The sequence below is a fragment of the Typopeltis vanoorti genome, chromosome 6, assembly GCF_054136105.1.
Source record: "Typopeltis vanoorti isolate ZY-2024b chromosome 6, IOZ_Tvanoo_1.0, whole genome shotgun sequence".
In the NCBI taxonomy this organism is placed as follows: Eukaryota; Metazoa; Arthropoda; class Arachnida; order Uropygi; family Thelyphonidae; genus Typopeltis; species Typopeltis vanoorti.
The window spans coordinates 61,998,073-62,019,295 of NC_143554.1; the positions used below are offsets into that span (position 1 = coordinate 61,998,073).

A 21,223-nucleotide genomic window follows, 5' to 3' on the forward strand; every position below is an offset into this window, starting at 1 on the left:
GAAAAATATTTACTTTTGAACCCAAACCAAAAATTTGGTTAAGATATGTCGACGACGTATTTGCAGTCTGAGATCATCCCGAACATGAATTACAACTGTTTCTAGATAAAATTAACCTTCTTCATCATTGCATCAACTTTACGTTAGAAAAAGAATCTCCACAGGGTATCTCCTTTTTGGATTTACACATCCAAAGAAAAGAAGACTGTTCCATCGCCACGTCTGTCTTTCGCAAGCCTACATTCTCAGGTCGCTACATTCACAATTCTTCTGCTCATCATCCATCTCAGAAATCTGGCATTATTAAATCACTAGTTTCCAGAGCACACAAATTCTGCTCCTCTGAAGAATCTTTAAACGAGGAATTAGAAGTAATCAAAAATACAGCCATCCTAAAACAACTCAAAAAATCATCAGTCACTTCTCCACACCTCAAACCTGACAGGAAGAAGTCCATTGGATTCCCATACCTTACGTCAAAGGCATATCCGAACGTCTTTCGAAATTTATGAATACAATTTGCCACTACTTACAAACCTATCAACCAAATCTATAACTTGTTACCTTCTCCTAAGGACAAACTCTCACCTTTGATGTTGCCTGGCGTTTATGAGATTCCATGCTCATGCAAATTATCTTACTTTGGACAGACAGGTAGGTCTGTTCAGAAACGCATCTCGGAACATCAAGACCACATTCTTTTTAAACCGCAGAAATCTGGCCTCTCTCTCTCAACACGGAATTGAAAATCCAAACCATAGGATCCATTGGGAAAAGTTTAAACTTTTACATAGATCTTTATATAAACATGTACATTTATACAAAGAAAGTTCTGAAGCGCTACTACACAGACCAAACTTAAACCGCAATGACGTTCTTACTATTCCTAAAGTATGGGAAATTGTCATACAAAATTGTGTTAAATAATTTTTTTTTTTTTTTTACTTCTGTAGCACGTTTAATGAGATACTATTGTAATCATGCGCCCTAACTGTATGTTATTCCTATTATTGTTTAAAACTGCTGTACTGATGATGTCCTAAGATACTTAGGATGAAATATTTACAGTTAAATAATTTTCACTGTGGTTAATACGTGTGTTTCTTTTAATAATGAGAGTAGCAAAAGGTCTGTAATGCACTCAGATGTCTGAGATAACATGTACACTAAAAGAATCAGTATGGTCATTCAAAGGTGATCAGATACTAAGCCAGTTCTATCCATAAATAATGCCAACAAGTGATCTGCCAGGAAAAACACTGTTTAGCCAATATACATTTTGAGTTCTGAAGTTTTCATACATAAGATATATATATAAATAAAGCCATACTGTTAAATTGCTGCTTAATACCTTAATATGGTGGTGCTCTTCCATCAATTCCTTTAAGTTTCAGCTTTGCAACCATACTTCACTGGAACTTAAACACTTTAGTTTCCTGGAAACTGTCTGCCAAGTCATTGAGGAATTCAGGCAGATCACTTGTTGGCATTATTTATAGATAGAAATGGTTTAGTATCTGATCACCTTTGAATGATCATAATGATTCTAGTGTACACATTACCCTAGACATCTGAGTGCATTACAGACCTGTTGCTGCTCTCATTTGGCTGACACTGCTTGTCCCTCTAAAAAGATGGACTGACTTCAGTGATCAATCTGCTATTTAATAGGCTACAGTTACAATTGTTATCTGAAATTAGCAGACAAACAGTCATGCACCACCATTTGGGTGCATAGCCTTATGCACACGCGTTATGCGTATTCTAAGTGAAACATGTTCTCATTCTCACTATTGACATTGATGTACAAAAAAAAAAGTGTATTTGAAAATATTGGCTATATAACAACAGTTCTTAATATTAATATGTGATATTTATTATCCTCAATTGGGATAATATTTTAGATGGAATCAACAATTCAGGACTTCCACATCCTTTGAATAATATAACAGATAAAGAGATGTTCAGGTGATGTTGTGATATTCACTTTTTTTTTTTTATCTTCTGCAGATAGGAAATTAGACTTGTCATAAATCCATATAGGTGATTACTAAGTAATTGATAAGTCTCCAAGTAGTATGAAGCAGTTGATCATGACTTTTTCCATTATTTTTGAGGGTATTGAGGTCAGAACAATAGGGCAATAGTTTAATGTTGACTTTTAACTCTTTTTTTTTTTTTTTTTTTTTTTTTTTTTTTTTTTGGAAACAGGCTGGATTGGAGCTTGTTTAGATTCAAACTTAGATGTGGGATTCAAACTCACAACCTATTGGTTGTGAGTTTGAATTTGGTTTCTTGAGCATGAGATCACCACTCTGCTTGTTTGGAAGCCTTAATTGGCTTGAAAAAGTTCCATGTTTGGCTTCTAGAGTATGTATGTAAAAAATAAATAAAAAAGTCAAAAATAAATGAAAAAAAAAATTAGCTAATCAAGAGTTTGAACCCAGGTCTTTCAGTAAAAGGACACCCACAAAAGATTGTACTATGTTACAACCTTTTGTTGGTGTCCTTTTATTGAAAGACCTGGATTCAAATTCTGTCTTAGACACAAATCTTTAAGGACAACTGGCTAAATGAACATATGCAGTTAACAAATGTAATACACTGGCTTTGTAGCCTTAGTTAGTTACAGCTATTAATTACAGATAACAACTGAGCAGGAGATTTACATTAAACAAAAATAAAATAATATTACTAATCTTTCTTAAAGTAGTATTTCAGCAAAGTTGAACAATTTGTATAATATATGATTAACTTTTACTGTAGAAAACATTTAGGAATCAGAAAAATAATTTGTTATAGGATAGTTTGCTATATTGAACATCCTTTAGAATAGCATTATGCTTGTGTGGTTTTGTTGGGACTTTCATAAATTTGTTAAAACTGTGTTTACTATAGTGGGCATACAGTCAAATTCAAATGGACCACAGGAATAGTGTATTATAGTGAATTACTATGAGCATAGCAGTTTGCCTACAGACTTTGGTTAGTACTTTCTAGTAGTTATAATGGTGTTTGCTGTAGTGAGAGTTGACTATATCAAATCAATTAAAAGTTATGAAGCTAAGTTCTTGCTTTAACTCAATGGCACTTTACATTTTTTATTTATTTTAGTTTCTCAATAATTTGTTTTCTCACCTCCAAATTATTGTTGCTTCATTGTTCTGAATATTTTTCTAACTTTATTGCAGGCCATTTACAACACCAGCTATTTTACAGCAAAATCAAAATTCCCGGCATAGTAGTCATAGTGAACAGGAAAGTGAAGAAGAAAAGGTTAGAGACTTTTTCTGTACTCTCAAATATAATAGATATTTTATGTGTTATTTTATGTTTTAAATATAATATGCTTTTTGAATTATTACATTGAGTACATAATTGCTAAATTAATAGTATATTTTTCAAAATGTGCCTTTTAAAATTACGATTTTTTTTTTTTTTTTTTCGGTTATTAAACACTAACCATTTTGCTAGAAATACCGTTCCATTTTTCCTCATAAAGTCATGCATCCCAAAGAGACCCCATATGATTGAGGTCTGGAGATATAGTCGGTGGAAATAGTCCATCAAAAATAATCATTATCATGTTGCTGTAACCTTTTCCCAAATGATACATGTGTTATGTTATTACATGACACCTCTAAAGACTCAGCATGAGAGAGTACTTCACCAAACAGACAGTGTGACTATCTACATATTCTTTTGATTGCTTGCACATGCTGATCTGTTAATCTTGATCTTTCTGCAGTTTTATAATTCTTTAAAGTTGAAAATGGTTGTTCACATAAATATGTGCTACCAAACATAGATAAAATAAGCCTAATTGCACATAACACGTTGGGGTATCAATCGACTGATAAATAATTATAGAACTTTGGAATTCCAACGACCATATATTTTTCATCACCAGAGTTAAAGATCAGTACTATCAACATAAGAAGCCTGAATGGCAAAGAAATGGAGCTAGCTGAAGAATTAGATAAGTAACAGATCGACATAATAGGAATGACTGAAACAAAAAAGACAAAAACTGGTGAGATCTTTCTGAGCAATAAATACAAAATGTTATATTCAGGCAATGACAATCAAGGAAAAGAAGCCTCATATTCAACACAAAATATGAGGCTAATCTTCTTGAATGGCAGCCAGTCTCAAGTAGAGTGATGTGGGCAAATATGAGAATGGGGAACTGGACAATGAGACTTATTTGTGCCTATGATCCCACAGAAAGTTCTACTAAAGTAGAAGTGGAGGAATTTTTTGATGCTTTAAAAAAAAAAAAAACAACTGACACAATGAAAAAGGAAAAGTTGGTCCTTGTTGGGGATCTAAATAGCAGAGTAGGAAATGATTGTCAGACATACAAAAATATTTCGGGAAAATTTGGAGAAAAGAGCAAAGCTAATAATAATGGCAAATACTTGTTGGATTTCTGTTCAGGCATGGACTGGTTATTACTAACACCATGTTCCAACATAAAAATGTGCACAAATTCACATGGAGAGAAGAGGCAAGGAATAACAAAAGTCTCATTGACTATGTTATTGTTAATAGTGATGTTTTCTCCCTGGTGCAGGACACCAGAGTGTACAGAGGATTTGAAATTGGAAGTGATCGCTATTTAGTCTTGAGCAGGATAAAATTGAATTTCATATTGAAAAAAATAACATGTAAGAAAGTTTTAAAGCGAATAAAAGTTGAGCAGCTCTGAGATGTGAACTGTAGACTAAAATACACAAAGCTTATTGAAGAAAAAATGAAAGAGTTTGAGAACAGGAACAAAACCTTTGAGATTCATTGGCAAGCCTTGAAAAAAACCATGATTGATTCAGCTAGAGAGGCATGTGGTGAGGTTGTCTGCGAGGATAGAAAAATCAGAACTCCATGGTGGACACAGGAAGGTAAAGAGGCAGTGAAGTAAAAGAAGAAAGCATATCAAAAGTTCCTGGCAAATAAGTCAGCTTTTGCTCTTAGAGAATACAGAGACAAATGTAAGAAAACGAAACACTGTGTATAACTAGCTAAACAAAAGTCAAGGGAGGAGTTTGGTAAGAACATAGAAAATAAATATCAAGAAGGTGTTAAGATATTCTGGAGGTTGTTGAATAACCTTAGAAATGGAGGAAAGTGTGCTGTAAAAGGAGTTAGAGATGATAAAGGTGACATGAAAACAGGAGATAAAGATATCCTTGAAGTATGGAGTAATTACTTTGAAAAATTGCTAAATGAAACAAGCAGTGAGAGCACAGTGGTAAAAAACACTCAACAGGCATACAATCAGGAATACATATCCATACTTGAAGTAGAAAAACCCATCAAAGGCTTGAAATGTGGAAAGGCAGCAGGAGTAGATGATATTTGGCCAGAAATGCTGAAGTATGGTGGTATAAAAGTCTTACAGAGGCCAGTTTTTTTTTCCTTTGAATTGAAAAATATTGTAACTCCCATTTTTCTTGAAAACTATGATGCTCTTCTTCAATTAATCATTTTTTACTCATACTGGTTGAAAGTTTCGACATTATTTTTATAAATTCTTTATTAATTATAAAGAAAACACTACACTTTCTTACGACTTCAAAATTGCTAACAGCTGGCCTCTGATTGTTGTGGTCATCAGATGTAGCTGCATACGTAGACTTGCTCGTTAAAATTCGATATTTATGCAGTGGTGTAACAAGTTTTTGAAATGACAAATGTAACATTATTTTCTTTAGAAATTGCAGAGTAGTTTGGCGTATAAAATAATCTTAAGTGGAAATGTTAATTTTTTAAATATGTTTATTGAATTCAGTGTTAAAAGTTAAATAACCATATTGGTTACAAAGTTTGGCGGGCTGCATGTTACTTGTCGGCGAGCTTCATGTGGCCTGCAGGCCACATATTTGACATGCCTGATTGAAATCTACATTCTTTGTAGATTATATAACAATGTTAACATATAAAAATGTAATATAAATGATAAGAAAACTGTGATTTGAAAACATTTACAAAATTAGAAGAATTTTTAAAGTGGTTCAAAATATTAGAATATTCCAAATTTTCCTGATTGGTTTTGAGGAGAGCATAGAAATAGCATATATTTCAGTATCTGCAGGACTGACTCGTGTGTGAAGAATCGTTTGCACATGGATTTCAGTTAATCATTTGCTAAACATGGATAAAACGAGTAACATATCCAAAGTTTTGTATGGTGTCCCTACACAAAGAAGGCCAAACTCAACACTTTATAGCTAAGGAATTGAAATGTTCTCAAGCAAGTGTGAGTAAAGTATTAAGACAGTATTCTAATAACCAAAGTTTCCAAAATAATCACTGCAATAGTAGTCAAAAGGTAATAACTACATCAAGAGATGATGTAATTGAAGGATATCATGAAGAAATACTGCTTCTGAAGTAAGGTATTTTCACAGGAGATCAAAAGAACTATGTGTAAATGGGTCTAAATCTATGACGTTGAGCCTCACAAAATTAGAATCATTTTTAACGTGGTTCAAAATATTAGAATAATGCAAAATAGATGCCCGAAAATTAATTAAAGAGAAACAGCATAATAATTAGTACTTTGTTGCATCCCCCTTAGCTTTTTATGACTATTTGAAAATGGTTGGGCATATTATTTACTAGTTATCCACAGTCTTTTTTCTTAATCAAAACATGTCCATATGGTCTGCAGACCATATGATGAGTTTGCCAGCGAAGGAATTACATTTATTCAATTTTTTAAGATGACTCAAAGAAAAGCCTTTCTTTGAGCCATCTAGTACTGGTCTTGGAAGTATGACAAGAAGCTGCCTTTTGCTTGGAAGTCATAAGCAGCTTTGGCTTAGGCACATGTGATTTAAAACCCAATTTGTGCAGTCCTCTCAATGTCATAGATTTAGGCATATTCACACCTAGTTCTTTTCATCTCCTGTGAAAATACCTTGCACTTTGGAAGTGGTTTTTCTCCACGATATTCTTCAATCTCTTCAATTCAATCAATTCAATAACTACATCAATCTCTTGATGTAGTTATTACCTTTTGACTGCTATTATTTTGAAAACTCCAGTTATTAGAATACTGTCTCAATACTCTACTTATGCTTGCTTGAGAACATTTTAATTCCTTAGCTATAAACTGTTGAGTTTGGCCTTCTTTGTGTAGAGACACCATACAAAACTTAGCTTCTGATATGTCACTCATTTGACTCATGTTTAGCAAGCGATTAACTGATATCCACGTGCAAACGATTCCTCACACACGAGTCAGTCCCACAGCCACGTAAATATATACTATTTCTATGCTCTCCTCAAAACCAATCCAAAAATTTTGGAATATTCTAATTTTGTGAATGTTTTCAAATAACAGTCTTGTTATAATTTATATTATATTTTTATGTATTTATATGGTTATATAATATACAAAGTATGTAGATTTAAATTATTCTAATTCATATTTAGTGATAATTATTTTCTCTGCAGTAAATTAGGATTGTAAATCATTCAACACAATTTCTTTGATTATTCTAATTTTCTGATTTGGAGGTGTAATAGTATTTTTTGTCAGTAAATTGCTTGATTACTTTTGTCAATTTGCTTGTATTTGGGTTGAAAAACCCTACCACCTCCACATGAGATTGGTTAACCCCAGTCTTTTCCAGTTGGAGGATACATTGTAGTCCCATAATTTTTCCAATTTTGCTGTGGGGGTACTTGCATCATCCTGAGTGATAATACATGCCTTGTGACATGGCACAGTATCCTGTTGATAATGTCCATCACACACAAGGTAGATGGTTACATGAGTGGTAATAATGTTCATATAGGCTGTATCATTCAGTCCTGCTATCAACTGACCTAAGGAGTGCCAGGAAAACAAGCGCTATTCCATCACTGCACCACCACCACCACTACTATAGACTTGCAATATTTCAACTGAGTATGATGGATCCATGGCTTAATGTTGTTGTTGCCACACCCTTGTCCTTCCATTTGTATCAATAAATGAAATAGAACTAATTCATTAATCCATGCATCCTTTCTTCCATCCTCTGGTATCCACATTAGCTATATACCAGAGACATACCTTCAGTAGTCATCTGTCATATTCACATGGTCCTTTGTCCTGTTGTTATTTATTTTAAAAATTTATTGAACTTTCAGTTCTTCATCTTCTTCTTGCATTGTCAACTGTTTTCAGTTATATTCTGCTACCTGATTGACTGTTGTACCATCATTTTGAGTTTAGGCAAAACACCGAACTAGCTGTATACAAGACAGAGTTCAAACCAATTTGAACTTATGGATCTGAGAGCTGGGTTAGAAATAAAACTCTTGACTAGTAACCACAGATATGAGAGTCCTGAGAAAGATTAGGGGGCTGAACAGATGGCATCAGTGCAAAACGGAACGTGTTAGCAGAGCTAATCTCAGGAAACAAGTGTTGTTTAATAGGATGTCAAGAAAAAGACCAAGATGTAGGTGGATTGATATAGTAAAAAAGTGCCTTAGAAGACAGAAATATAAGTTCTGATAATATTGGAATGTTGACAGATAAAAGGCTAATATGGAGGAAAATTGTTGATAGGAAGAGCCAGGAAAACAAGCCCTGTATCATCACTGCATCACCACTGTAGACTTCCAATGTTTTGACTAACCTTCTCAGAAAACTGGGGCTGCCTGTATGACTACACCTCAAAAATCCCAAGTGATTTTTACACTGCCAGAGTACTCGATTCTGTTGTATGTGTTGCTAGTCCTGATTTATGATTTTATATGCATATCAGGACACATCAAAGACATGGACATGGAAGGGTTAAAAAGGAAATGTTTACTAGAAACATGCACAACAGAGACAAATCATCAAATCCTGATGACTGAGCAGTGTACAAAAAATAACCTACATTGATTATGATTTCTTTGTCAGAGAAAATTCAGAGAATCAGTGGAAATGACAAACCAAATTAGTGTAACAAGAAACAAGAAGTATGATCCTGCATCAGGTTTGGTCATATGTCATCAAAAAATCTGCTGCACACAAATCTCAGACACTCTTCTCATCACATCATTGTGTGATGAGAAGAATGTCTCATCACAATGTAGTTTGTTGCTTAAGTCGGTAATTATATATATATTTTTTATTTCACTCTCCTGATAAAGTGTACTATAATGCATGCAAAGCTATCAGAGCTTGACCCCCAATAAAATAATTGATCAATAGTCTCCATGTGGAATTTATACTGAACTTAAACATTCAACATGTTTTGAAGTAAGTGAAATAAACAAAAATATTGCCCTGAAATATTGGTAATATATTCATGACCAAGTTATCAGCTCACACCACTCATTACATCCATCTTTGAGTGCTAGATCTTACAAATGTCTATAGCAGTAAGGAAAGATGTTAATTTGTTTATTTCATGACAGTACTGGTATTTAAATTTGCTATTCGAATTGGCAGTTTTTTTGTATAACTGTGTGGCATTTGTTTTGTAATTAGTAAGGATTTTATGCTCTCATTATTGTCTCCATTGCAATATTCAACATGGTGACTGCTAGTTTCAGTATCAGCCCTAGTCCTCCCCCCCATTTTAAGACTACATTATTCGTAACCTGGTTGAAGATTTTATAGATTGCTATGCATGTAGTATGTACACATCCCATTGTTTAAGAATGTGGCAAGTGTAAGACGGGAATGTGTATGTGCACATGAAATGCAGGCAGTGGGAGGTGCTGGAGATGTGTCTCAATCTCAGAATTTCTTGGTGGCAGAGATAGTGCTTTGGAAATGGGCAATATTCAATTTATAATGGAGGTGAATGAAGATCTTGGGAGGATAGAGTGAGAGGGATGAGAGTAGGTGTAAGAGAACAACATCAGAGAGAGCAGGGGAAAGTGGAAGGTAAGAGAATGGGGGAGACAGTGGAAGAGAGAAAATTTCAGAAATGAGAGTGCGTGGAAGCAAGGGATAGAGAGGTGAGAGAGAGTTGGAGAAAAGAGAGAGAGAGATTGCAAGCTGTAAGAGTCAGGGATGCCAGTGAGAGAAGGATGAATGAATCGATTTGAAGTGTCATGTATGGAGATTCGATGATTCGGGTGTGCAGAGTAGAGTGCCAGATGGGGGTGCTTGCCTGGTAGAACAATAGAGAGTGTGGCAATGGTAGTGAAGAGGGGTGAAAGTATTGAGGAGATGAAGTAATGGTTGGGGATGAATGATCTGAGAGGTAATGTGAAAAAGAGGTCTGAAATATATGGATCCATGGAGTACATTTGAGGATAGATGGGAGCTGTATGCAAGAGATGAATTGCATTTGAATGCAGAAGGACACAGGCATTTAGAGACAGTTGTTTCCTGGGCAAGTGAGGGTGTCGGGACAGGGAACTAGAATTGCACAAGTGGAATGTTGCAGGGATGGCCTCATGTAAGGATCATGGCTTGAGAATGAGGGGGTGTATGTACACTATATTACAGAGCCAGGTGGAGTATGAGGGAAGCAATAATGCTATATGAAGTCTGGCAATGCACTGGTGTTTTTCTGTATACAAATGCTAGGAGCATTAGGAATAAAGGGAATGAGTTTGTGCCATTGATTGACTCAGTCTCTCAAAAGGTTGTTGGTATCAGTGAAACTTGGTTAACTGAGGAGAATGTTCTAATAGAGATAGAAATTGAAAGATATAGTATATTTCGGCAGTATAGGGAAGGTAAACATGGTGGAGTGTTACTCATGTTAAGAGATGAATTGTGTGTGCTCTCAGAGTGGAGAATCTCAGTGGAAATGATACTAATAGCTTTGAGAGTATATGGTATCAGATGAATGTTTATAGCACAAGACATTAAGTGGGATGTTGCTGTAGACCAGGAAATATAGATAGTGATAAACAGGAAATGTTTTGGCAAATTAGTTTGGCAAGCGATCATTATGGAGGACTTCAACTATAGTGATATAAACTGGGCAGAGGAGATAGCATGTAGTAATAAGGGAACTGAATTTTTGGATTTCTTGCGGGACAAGTGTCTTAATCAGCACGTGGTGGAGGGAACATGAGGATTGAGAGTTCTGGATTTGTTCATAGCATCAGAGGATCTGATTGTGACTGAAATGGCATACTTGTCCCCCCCACCCCAAGATTTTTTCATGGAGAGTGGTAAAAGCATGAAATGCATTGCCTGTGAATGTGCAGACTAGATAATTTTAAGGAGTGGTATGATAGACATTTTGTTCACTAATGTTGATCTCCTTGCAACTCCATGGGGGTCAGGGAAATAATAATAATTAGATTGAAGATTTTGAAACTGAAAAAAATTGACAGTTTTAGTTTTCTATACTTTATGAAGAATTGAAATTAATCCAACAGGATGATAAATAGAAAAGACCTTTTCTCCCTGTTTGCAATCACTGGGTGTCAGTGGTATCCAGAGTATACACAGTGCTGCATAAAAAAAAAAAAAAAAAAAAAAAAATTATGAGAGAGAATTCAAATGTGCAAAAATATAGAAACTATTTTTATGCATGTCCCTCAAAATAATCTTTAAAGGACAGAACATGCTTTTTTACAGTAAACCTATCTGCTATGGTGGTATTTAGTTCTGCTGTCACATTCTTCTGTTCACTATGATTTGATAAATACTGTCAAATTATCATCCTTTCAATCTCCAGCTTTATTATTATTTCGGGCAACTCGAAGAAGTCGACAGACTCATCGAGGGAGGCCCTAACATCATGTCACGAACAACTATTCAACATTCACACAGTATCTATCATACCTCGCCTTGAACGCATTCATGGTCATAGCACCCACAACAGACTTCTTGCAGCTTATTCTACTCATTCACCACTCTCCAAGTAACAAAACCTAGCTCTAACACCCCTACTAACCACATTCTTGCCCAGCTTCCATGTATGGCCCCTAGTCCTCCCACCAGCAGTCCTATTCTCAAAAATATCTTCTGGATTAATCCTATAGAAACCATTCAGTAATTTGAATGTCTCAATCATATCACCCCTTTTCCACTTATCAACCAATTTTTGCAACCCACAAATCTTCAACCTGTTCTCATAAGGTTCATTCCACAGACCCGCTATCATCTTGATCATTCGTCTCTGGATCCTCCCCCATCAAGAAGAAACCCTGGCATCCATATCTGGGCACAGTAGTCTAGATGGAGTCTTATCAAGGCTCAATATAGAGGAACAATAACTTGTTTGTCTCTGCTTGTTAAGGTATTTTTCAGCAACCAAGTGATTTGATGAGCTGATTTAGCCAATTTTGCAATGTGTCCCCTAAACTTCAACTCCCTATCCACCAATACTCCCAAATCCCAGGCCTCATCAATCTCCTGGAGTATGGTTCCACCAATGTGATATACTGCTGCTAATCTTTTCACTCCAAAATGCATAACCTTACACTTTGCCACATTAATTGACATCCATTTTCCCTAGCCCAGTCCTCCAAACTATCCAAATCATCCTGCAAAATTTTGACATCCTGTGCACTCACTATTGTTCTACCCAACTTTGCATCATCAGCAAACAAATGAACAGTTCCTCTCAGATCCTTTCCTATATCGTTAATGAACAAATTGAAAAGTAGTGGTCCAAGAACAGAACCCTGCGGCACACCACTAGTCACAAGCCGTCTTTTGGACTCCACTCCTGAATAAACCACTCTCTGGTATCTTTCCATCAACCACCCTCCTATCCATCTCACCAACCCTATATCCATCCCCATCTGCTCCAGTTTACTGATTAGAGTTCCATGTGGTATCCTGTCAAAGGCCTTGGCAAGGTCCAGTAGAATCACCAATGTGATATACTGCTGCTAATCTTTTCACTCCAAAATGCATAACCTTACACTTTGCCACATTAATTGACATCCATTTTCCCTAGCCCAGTCCTCCAAACTATTCAAATCATCCTGCAAAATTTTGACATCCTGTGCACTCACAATTACTCTACCCAACTTTGCATCATCAGCAAACAAGTGAACACTTCCTCTCAGATCCTTTCCTATATCGTTAATGAACAAATTGAAAAGTAGTGGTCCAAGAACAGAACCCTGCGGCACACCACTAGTCACAAGCCGTCTTTTGGACTCCACTCATGAATAAACCACTCTCTGGTATCTTTCCATCAACCACCCTCCTATCCATCTCACCAACCCTATATCCATCCCCATCTGCTCCAGTTTACTGATTAGAGTTCCGTGTGGTATCCTGTCAAAGGCCTTGGCAAGGTCCAGTAGAATCACTGTAAACCCATTATCCAGTTCAGCCGTCACTGTGTTATAAAACGTGAACAAGTTACTGAGGCATGATCTACCCTTCACAAAACTATGTTGTCCCCCCCATACAGTATTCCATTTTCATCTATCCAATCCTGTATTCTTCTCTTGACTAATTTCTCCAAGACCTTGACAATGATTCCTGATATGCTAATCGGTCGGTAATTTACAACAGCAGCCTTGGAACCTCCTTTATGCAGTCGAACTATTTTCCCCTCTTTCCATCCCCTCAGGACTAACCCAGACCCAAGACTCAAATTAAACAAAATGGTCAAGGGTACTGACAATTCTTTAGCCTCTTCACGTACGACACGAGCTGGTATACCATCCAATCCCACAGATTTATTGACATTGAGGTTTTGCAATAGACTACTCACCTCCACTTCATTCACCACAATTCTCATATAATCTATTGGTTCATTCATTTCTGCAATATCACCACCTGGAAGATATACTCTTGCAAAGTGCTCGCTCAGTAATTCAACTATATCAACTGATTCGGTTACCTCCCTACTATTGGCATGCTTTTAAAAATTAATAAAAAAGTCTACTGGAGCAGCATTGGGAGTAAGAGGATGGTTGAGCACTCTTGCCTATTTGTGATCCAGAAACATCTGTACAGCTCAAGTATTCTTTGCATAGTGAGTGCTGTGCAAGAAGATGCATTGTCATGCAAAAGCAACCAAACTATTCAAAATCTAACTGGAAGGTGTTTGAACCTCAACAACAGACATTTCAATATTAATTAATAATAGCTGGTAACAGTACTTTCTTCTGGAAAAAGATTCCATATGAATTGTTCCTTTTCTGATTAAAACATGCTATTTGCATTTTTGATACATAGCTCTGGAAAGAACTTTTATTTCCATTCTGTGGTTGCTGATAATGGTGCTTGACATGAAGCACAAAGAATGCAGCTTAAGCTAATTCATTTTGATTGACAAGATCATATTTCTGTGCTTCTCTAGTGCCCTCTTCCAGAATAATACATGATGTTAGATATTCTTTTTAAAATTCAGTTTCATAACTTTTTTGCTATACTATTTAGGATATATGACTGTAAAACAGCAGAATGTAAAAATAAACAATTTGTTAAAAATACAGATGACACAAATCTATTTGCCCTTCTTCTGGGAACTGAGAAAATATCATGCAATATTTTATCATCATCATCAAATTGCTGACATTGTTGGGGTGTACTGGATATTATGATAGTACAACATGAAAAACCTACATCATTACTAACTTTCTATCAACAATTTTTCTCCAAATCAATCTTATTATCTCAAGATAACAGATTGATTTGGAGGAAAATTGTTTCCTCCAAATCAGTTGTTTCCTTCAACATTATCAGATCTTATATTTCTGTCTTCTAAGGCACTTTTTACTGTATCAATCCACCTATATATTGATCTTATCTTCCTCCTGCCAACCTGGCAGAGAACACTTGTTTTCCTAATCTTTCCTCTCCCATTCTGTTTAAATGACCATACCATCTGAGATTAGCTATGCTAACACATTCCTGGATGCTAACAATGTCAAGTTCTTTTTTAATATCCTCATTTTTAATATGATATTGCCATTGATGCCATCTGTTCATGCCCGTAATCTTTTTCAGGACTCTCATATCTATGACCTCTAGTCTTTGGTCAAGTGTTTTATTTCTAACCTAGCTCTCAAATCCATAAGTTAAAATTGGTTTGAATACTAAATTAACTATATACTGTCTTGTATGTAGTTAATTTAGTGTTTTGACTAATTTCTCTGTTATTCCATATAAATTTATTCAGTTGATTTCCTATCATACCAGTTTTGTTGATTCTGTTTTCTATTTCCATATTTAATTTACCATCTTCAATAAAAAAATTAAAAAAAATCAGCAACGCCTTTGTGCTAAGTAGCTTAAATGTGTTACTTGTTCTATAGGTTTCCATTCATGATACAGTTGGCATTTTCAATGCTTCTGCCTATTTTCATCATCTTTGTCTTGTTATTTCTGATTTTATTATTATTATTATTACATAACACCTCCAGGGAGTCCAAAGACTCATCGAGGGAGGGTACCTACTCTACAACTCTCCGGCTCCACCAACCACAACCACCTTCATCATCTACACCAACGCCAACTACTGCCGACCACCACCACTAATCTTGTCACAGACAATCACAAACATCCATGCCCACAGTGGGATTCGAACCCACAGCCTTTTGTGACAGGAGAGCAGATACATTAGCCACTCAGCAACCAGGCGACAAATTTTCATTCCAAATTTATCACAACAATTATTCTATTTAGTCAGGAAATCTTGCAGACTCGTACTGGATTTATTTAAAAGTATAACATCTCCAATTTTGATATCAGGTTTAATATCACTTTCCTTCATAATGTGATCCATATTGAGAATAAATAACAGAGGGGGATAATGTACATCCTTGTCTGACACCAGATTTCACATTAAATCATCTTCCTGTACTTCTTTCAGTTCTAACTGCTGACTTACAACTCAAATAAAGACTAAGTATTGCTTGATATAATGTCCCATTGACACCATATAACTGTAACGTTTTAAATAGCTTTTCTCTTGGCTTGTCATATGCCTTTTGCAGGTTTACAAAACTTAAATACATATCTTTCTTATATTTCCACGATTTCTCAACTATTTGTTAAGTGAAATCTGATCCTGACATCATCTATTATTAGGCCTGAATTCAGCTTGTTGTTCACCAAGCTTCCCTTTCACAATCCTTTTCAGCTGTTTCACAAGTAGACTTGCATAAATCTTACCAGGAACACTCCATAGGGAAATACCCTTGTAATTCTCACATTCAGTTTTATTTCTCTTTTGATATATGAGTAGTATGAGAGCTCTACTCCGATCATCTGGAATTCGTCCCTCTGTCCAGGCATTGTGTACTATACAGTGCAGCCACTGCAAGACTTTTATATCCCCATATTTGAGCATTACTGGTCAAATATCATCTACTCCCACTGCCTTTCCACATTTCAGGCTTTTGATGGCTTTTTCTACTTCAAGTATGGATAATGTATTCTTGATTTCATGTGTTGAGTGTTTTTTTACCACTGTGCTGTCACTGCTTGTTTCATTTCGCAATTTTTCGAAGTAATTACTCCATACATCAAGGATATCTTTTTGTTTTCTCCAGTTTTTATAAAAGTTTTTACGTTTATCATCTCTAATTCCTTTAACAGTGCTCTTTTCTCTATTTCTGAGCTTTTTCAACAGCTTCCAGAATCTTTTGCCACCTTCCTGATATTTATTTTCTTTGTTCTTGCCAAAGTCTTCCCATGATTTTTGTTTAACTTGGGGAAAACATTTCAAGAACAACTAAAGAGACTGCCATCTTTTTTTTAAGTAATCCTCATGTTATTGGAAATGGTAAGCAAGTAAGCAGCAGGGGTGCTTAAGGGTCAAAACTGTATAACTGAGAGGCAACCTCCACATAGCCTTTAAAGGAATGAGGAGAACCAACCAGGGCTTCTGATTTGATGTGCATTCCCCACCTTCTCATAGTGTACCCTGTTAGGTATCTAACTGTATATTGAATGAACGAGGATGGGCTGGCAATTTGGGATTTTGCTGACCAAATTGTATTCTTATTGGCTTAAACCACAATGTAAAATATGGTATAACATGACAGAATTTCATGCAATATTTATGTAATTATATCCCTTTTCCTTTTATGTATATCCTTAACATGTTACATGAGGAACAATATAAAATATGAATTAACTTGGGAAGAAACATTTCATCTTTTTTTTTTTTTTTTTTAAGTAATCCTTTTATAGGAAAAGGTAAGCAAGTAAGCAGCAGTACCATTAGTATTTTAATGTTTTTGAAGGCTTCATAATAATTAAGCTGAGTTATAAGCTAGATTAAATAGAATTTTGTATTATATAATATACAAATCAAATTCATGACTTTTTTTTTTTCAAGATAACAGACCTCTTAAACAAATGCTGGGAAAATATGATAATATTGAAATGTTGTACTTACCTCTTGATAATAAAAAAGTAAATGATTTCTTTTCTCATGTTGCCTCACTGATGTGAAATTGTAAATAAATCCAAAATTCATTGTTTTAGACTTGAGCTGAGCAACCTTGATACATTTCTTAAATTTTTGTGACTGCAATATTACTAATTTTTGTTATGTAATTTAGTTCTTTTGATTTATTGTACAACTTTCATTGCGTAAATTGATTCTTCAAGTTTAACTTTTGCAAAAAAAAAAAACCTAACATTTTTCAGTTAGCCACAACCAGATGTTTTTGAAAACTAATAAATTAGAAAACCAGTAACACGACCACAACATGACTGGACTATACCACAATGACTGTGGTATAGTCCAGGAGGTTAAGTGTATTGGATCCTATACATACTCCTGGATTGACCAGGTGGAATGGGAACAGATATTTCAGGCATTATAGGCTCAGTCTGATGTGTCTTTCATTTTGATGGGAAGGCTTAAATTGATTTTTAAATTAAATTTTTTGAACAAGTCCACTTGGTTAGCCAAGTGGGCTTTTGAACCAATAAGGTGTGGGTTCAAATCCCACAGTAAACATGAACGGTTCATGAATGTTGTCCTTAGATGGGAGTTGAATTTCATCTCCAGTATAATGAGACCACCACTCCACTTATTTGGAGGGCTGAGGTGGCTAGAAAAAAGTTCCATATTTGGTCACTAGAACTGGGCTTCCAGATTACATATCTCCTTAGTCCACACTGCTAGTGTGTTTAATCTTTTCTGTAAAATCATTTGTATAGGAAAATGCAATACTTCATTAAAGTTAACTGTTTGTCGACTAGCTGGAAATCGGAGACAAAAGGCAATCTTAGTAAAATTTTAAATCTTTCAGCAGTTATAAATGTACCAAAATCTCCAGGAAGCTCATAAACATCAGCTTCAGAAATTACTCTCTGCTAAGATTTTGTATTGTTTTCTTAATACTTTTATTAATAAATTGATTCAATTTAATTTGTATTATAATAAAAAGACACAGGATGAAGAAATAAAGAGAAATACAGATGAGTTTATTACTAACCCTGCAGTACTAAGAGAGAGAGCTGAACAGAAAAGACTGTCCCAGGGAAGACGACCACATTCACAAAGTGTAAGAGGTAAGGCTAAAAATCATTCTGTATAAAAGATAATTTACCGTTCTTCAGCCATATACCAATTCTTGAAATTAATTTTTTCTGAATTTTCATGGGTCTCCAGAATTAAAATTTTAATTTTAATTAAGTACAAAAATTTAATTAATGTGAAACAGTTTGTTTTTGCTAAAAAAAGCTGTTTACAGATAAACTATCTTGCTTTAAGCCAGTCAGCTGATGAAATACAACATTGTATTTTAAATTAGATCAATTTGGGATTTACTTCAGTTTTGAATCTCTACAGATTCTAATATTTTTCACTAAGCAATTTCATCAGATGTTCTCAAAAATACAGTGCTCTTCATAATCAAGTATATAGTGATTTTTTTTAAGGAAAGAATACAATTTATATTTTGAAAACAAAAATTATTAATAAAGGTGGTCTTTTGTAACTCAGTAGTGATGTCTTTCAGTTTAAAAGATCTGTGTTTGTATCTCATCAAAGATGCAATAGACATTTATTAGGGCTTTTCAACCGACTCAAGTTAGTCTCATATGGATTTGGCAGGGTTTGTCATATGACAATATAAGCAAAAATAACCAGATTATTTTTTTTCAAAAATTTTATTGAAGTTTATAATACCATATTCTAGTCTCCTTCAAAGTACTCTCCATGTCAGTCAACACACTTGTCCCAACATTTTTTCCACTGCTCGAAATGGTTCTGGAACTGTTCAACTGGAATACTGTGTATGGCTTTCTCTTCCCCATCTTCTCTTCCCTACTTGTCAGTAGGGAAGAGAAGACGGGGAACTGATGTATGATCTTGGAGTTTACGAGAATGGTCTGAAGAATTCTCAGCCTCGACCATAAATAGCAACACTATCAGCAAGATTTTTTTTTCTAAGTTGCTACATCTGTCATAAACATCTATGTGAAATTGCAAGTCATTCTATCAAGTAGTTTGTTTTATACAGCTGTCTGAAGCAAAAGTGTTGTCTGTATCCCTTGAAATGGATAAAATTTGAGTATCGTGCAATTATAAAATTCTTTGTAAAAGAAGGTTTAATGCCTAAAGAAATTCATTCAAAGTTCATAAAAGTCTATGGGCACTCTTCTCCTTCGTTTTTGACAATTAAGAAATGGGCTGCCAAGTTTAAACATGGCTGTACCCACCTTGAAGGTGATCCATGTGAAGGACGTCCAAAAAGTGTAACACCACCAAAAATCATTGATCAAGTTGCACGATATAGTATTGGATGACCAATGAGTCAAATTGTTGAAATTGCTGAGACTATAGGCATTTCAAAAGAACGTGTAGGATATATTTTGCATGAAGAATTGCAAATAAAAAAGCTTTGCACAAGATGGTTGCTCACAGCAGATCAAAAACACACTTGCATGAAAATCTGAACAGTGCTTGGAGCGTTTTAACAAGAATAAAACTGATTTTGTGCGTCGATTTATTACTATGGATAAAATGAGACTTGGATTCATCATTACACACCAGAATCTAAACAGGAGTCAAAACAGTGGACAGAAGCCGGTTGTTCTACTCTAAAGAAGACAAAGTGGGTTCCATCAGCAGGAAAGGTCATAGCATCAGTGTTTTTGGGATACTAAAGGCATTTTGTTTATTAATTATCTTGAAAAGGGTAAAACAATAACCAGGGAATATTATTCCGATATTTTAACCAGACTAGATGAAAAAATTCGTAAGAAATGACCCAGTTTGCAGAAGAAAAAAAATCATCTTTCATCAGGACTGCATCTACCCACAAAGGTTTTTTTTTTTTACAATTGGAAAGTTAAGAGATCTGCATTATGAATTGCTTGAACATCCACCCTATTCCCCAGATTTGGCTCCCTCTGACTTCTGTCTCTTCCCAAAACTAAAACTCTTCCTCTGCTCAGCATTTTTCTTCAAATCAAGAGGTGATTGCACCTGTAAAGGGGCATTTTGCAGATCTAACTGAGAACCACTACAGGGACAGGATAATGGTGCTGGAACATTGCTGGAATAAATGTATTAGTCTTAAGGGAGATCATGTTGAAAAATAATTTCGAAGTTATAAATTTGTTTTTTCATTGTTAGGCCAAGAACTTTTCAGACCACCCTCGTAATAGTAATAAAACATCATTTTGAAAGTGGCTGTCAGTGAAAAGTAAATATACCACCACCAAATTTGATATTTAGCTTCTTATCATAATTTAATTTATCCTGCTATCCTCTTCACCAGGACAAATAAATACTTGCTAACTTTACCCAAACAGTTAAATCTGCAACTAGTATATTTGATGTACGGCTTCCTATTATTATAACTGAAGAAATTGTCATGTCCATTTCTCCATGGCCCAGCCATGGAGAAATGGACTATTGTGGATTTTACTGGGTGGATAGGCTTATGCGTTCATCACACATGTTGAATTGGATTTAAATGGTATTGATGCGAACACAGATTGATAAGAAAATAACTATTTATTAACTTAAAAGCTAATATTTTGCTGGTATTATATCCAGCATCTTCAGAGCACACAAACAAAGTTTGTTACAAATGCGAGACAACCACAATCCGGTGTAACAGTGGGCTAGTATAAGTAATAGTAGCGTGTGACACAAGACTAAATTCCTAATAAAGGGCCATCTAAGTTAAAAAAAAAAAAAAAAAAAAAAAAAAAAACAGTAGTCCAAAGTTTTGAAAAAAATAAAATAAAAATAAATAAATATTAATTTGGTCTTAGGACAACTGTCTCCCAAATTTTTGGTAGATTTATACAGTCATACTTGTTTTTTTTTAAAAAAAAAAAAAAAATAGTCCAAAGTTTTGGGAAAAAAAATTT

The 21,223-nt window shown here is 34.9% G+C and overlaps 1 protein-coding gene across 1 annotated transcript in view; it reads left to right on the forward strand.

The window, feature by feature from the left end:
- LOC150105492 (activating signal cointegrator 1 complex subunit 2-like) overlaps window positions 1–21,223 on the forward strand; it is a 277,206-nt gene that overhangs the window by 226,182 nt on the left and 29,801 nt on the right. Inside the window, exons 19-20 of the mRNA XM_090393972.1 lie at window positions 3,192–3,276; window positions 18,283–18,406. Of these exons, the coding sequence (XP_090250098.1) occupies window positions 3,192–3,276; window positions 18,283–18,406 (209 nt within the window). The remainder of the gene's footprint in view (window positions 1–3,191; window positions 3,277–18,282; window positions 18,407–21,223) is intronic.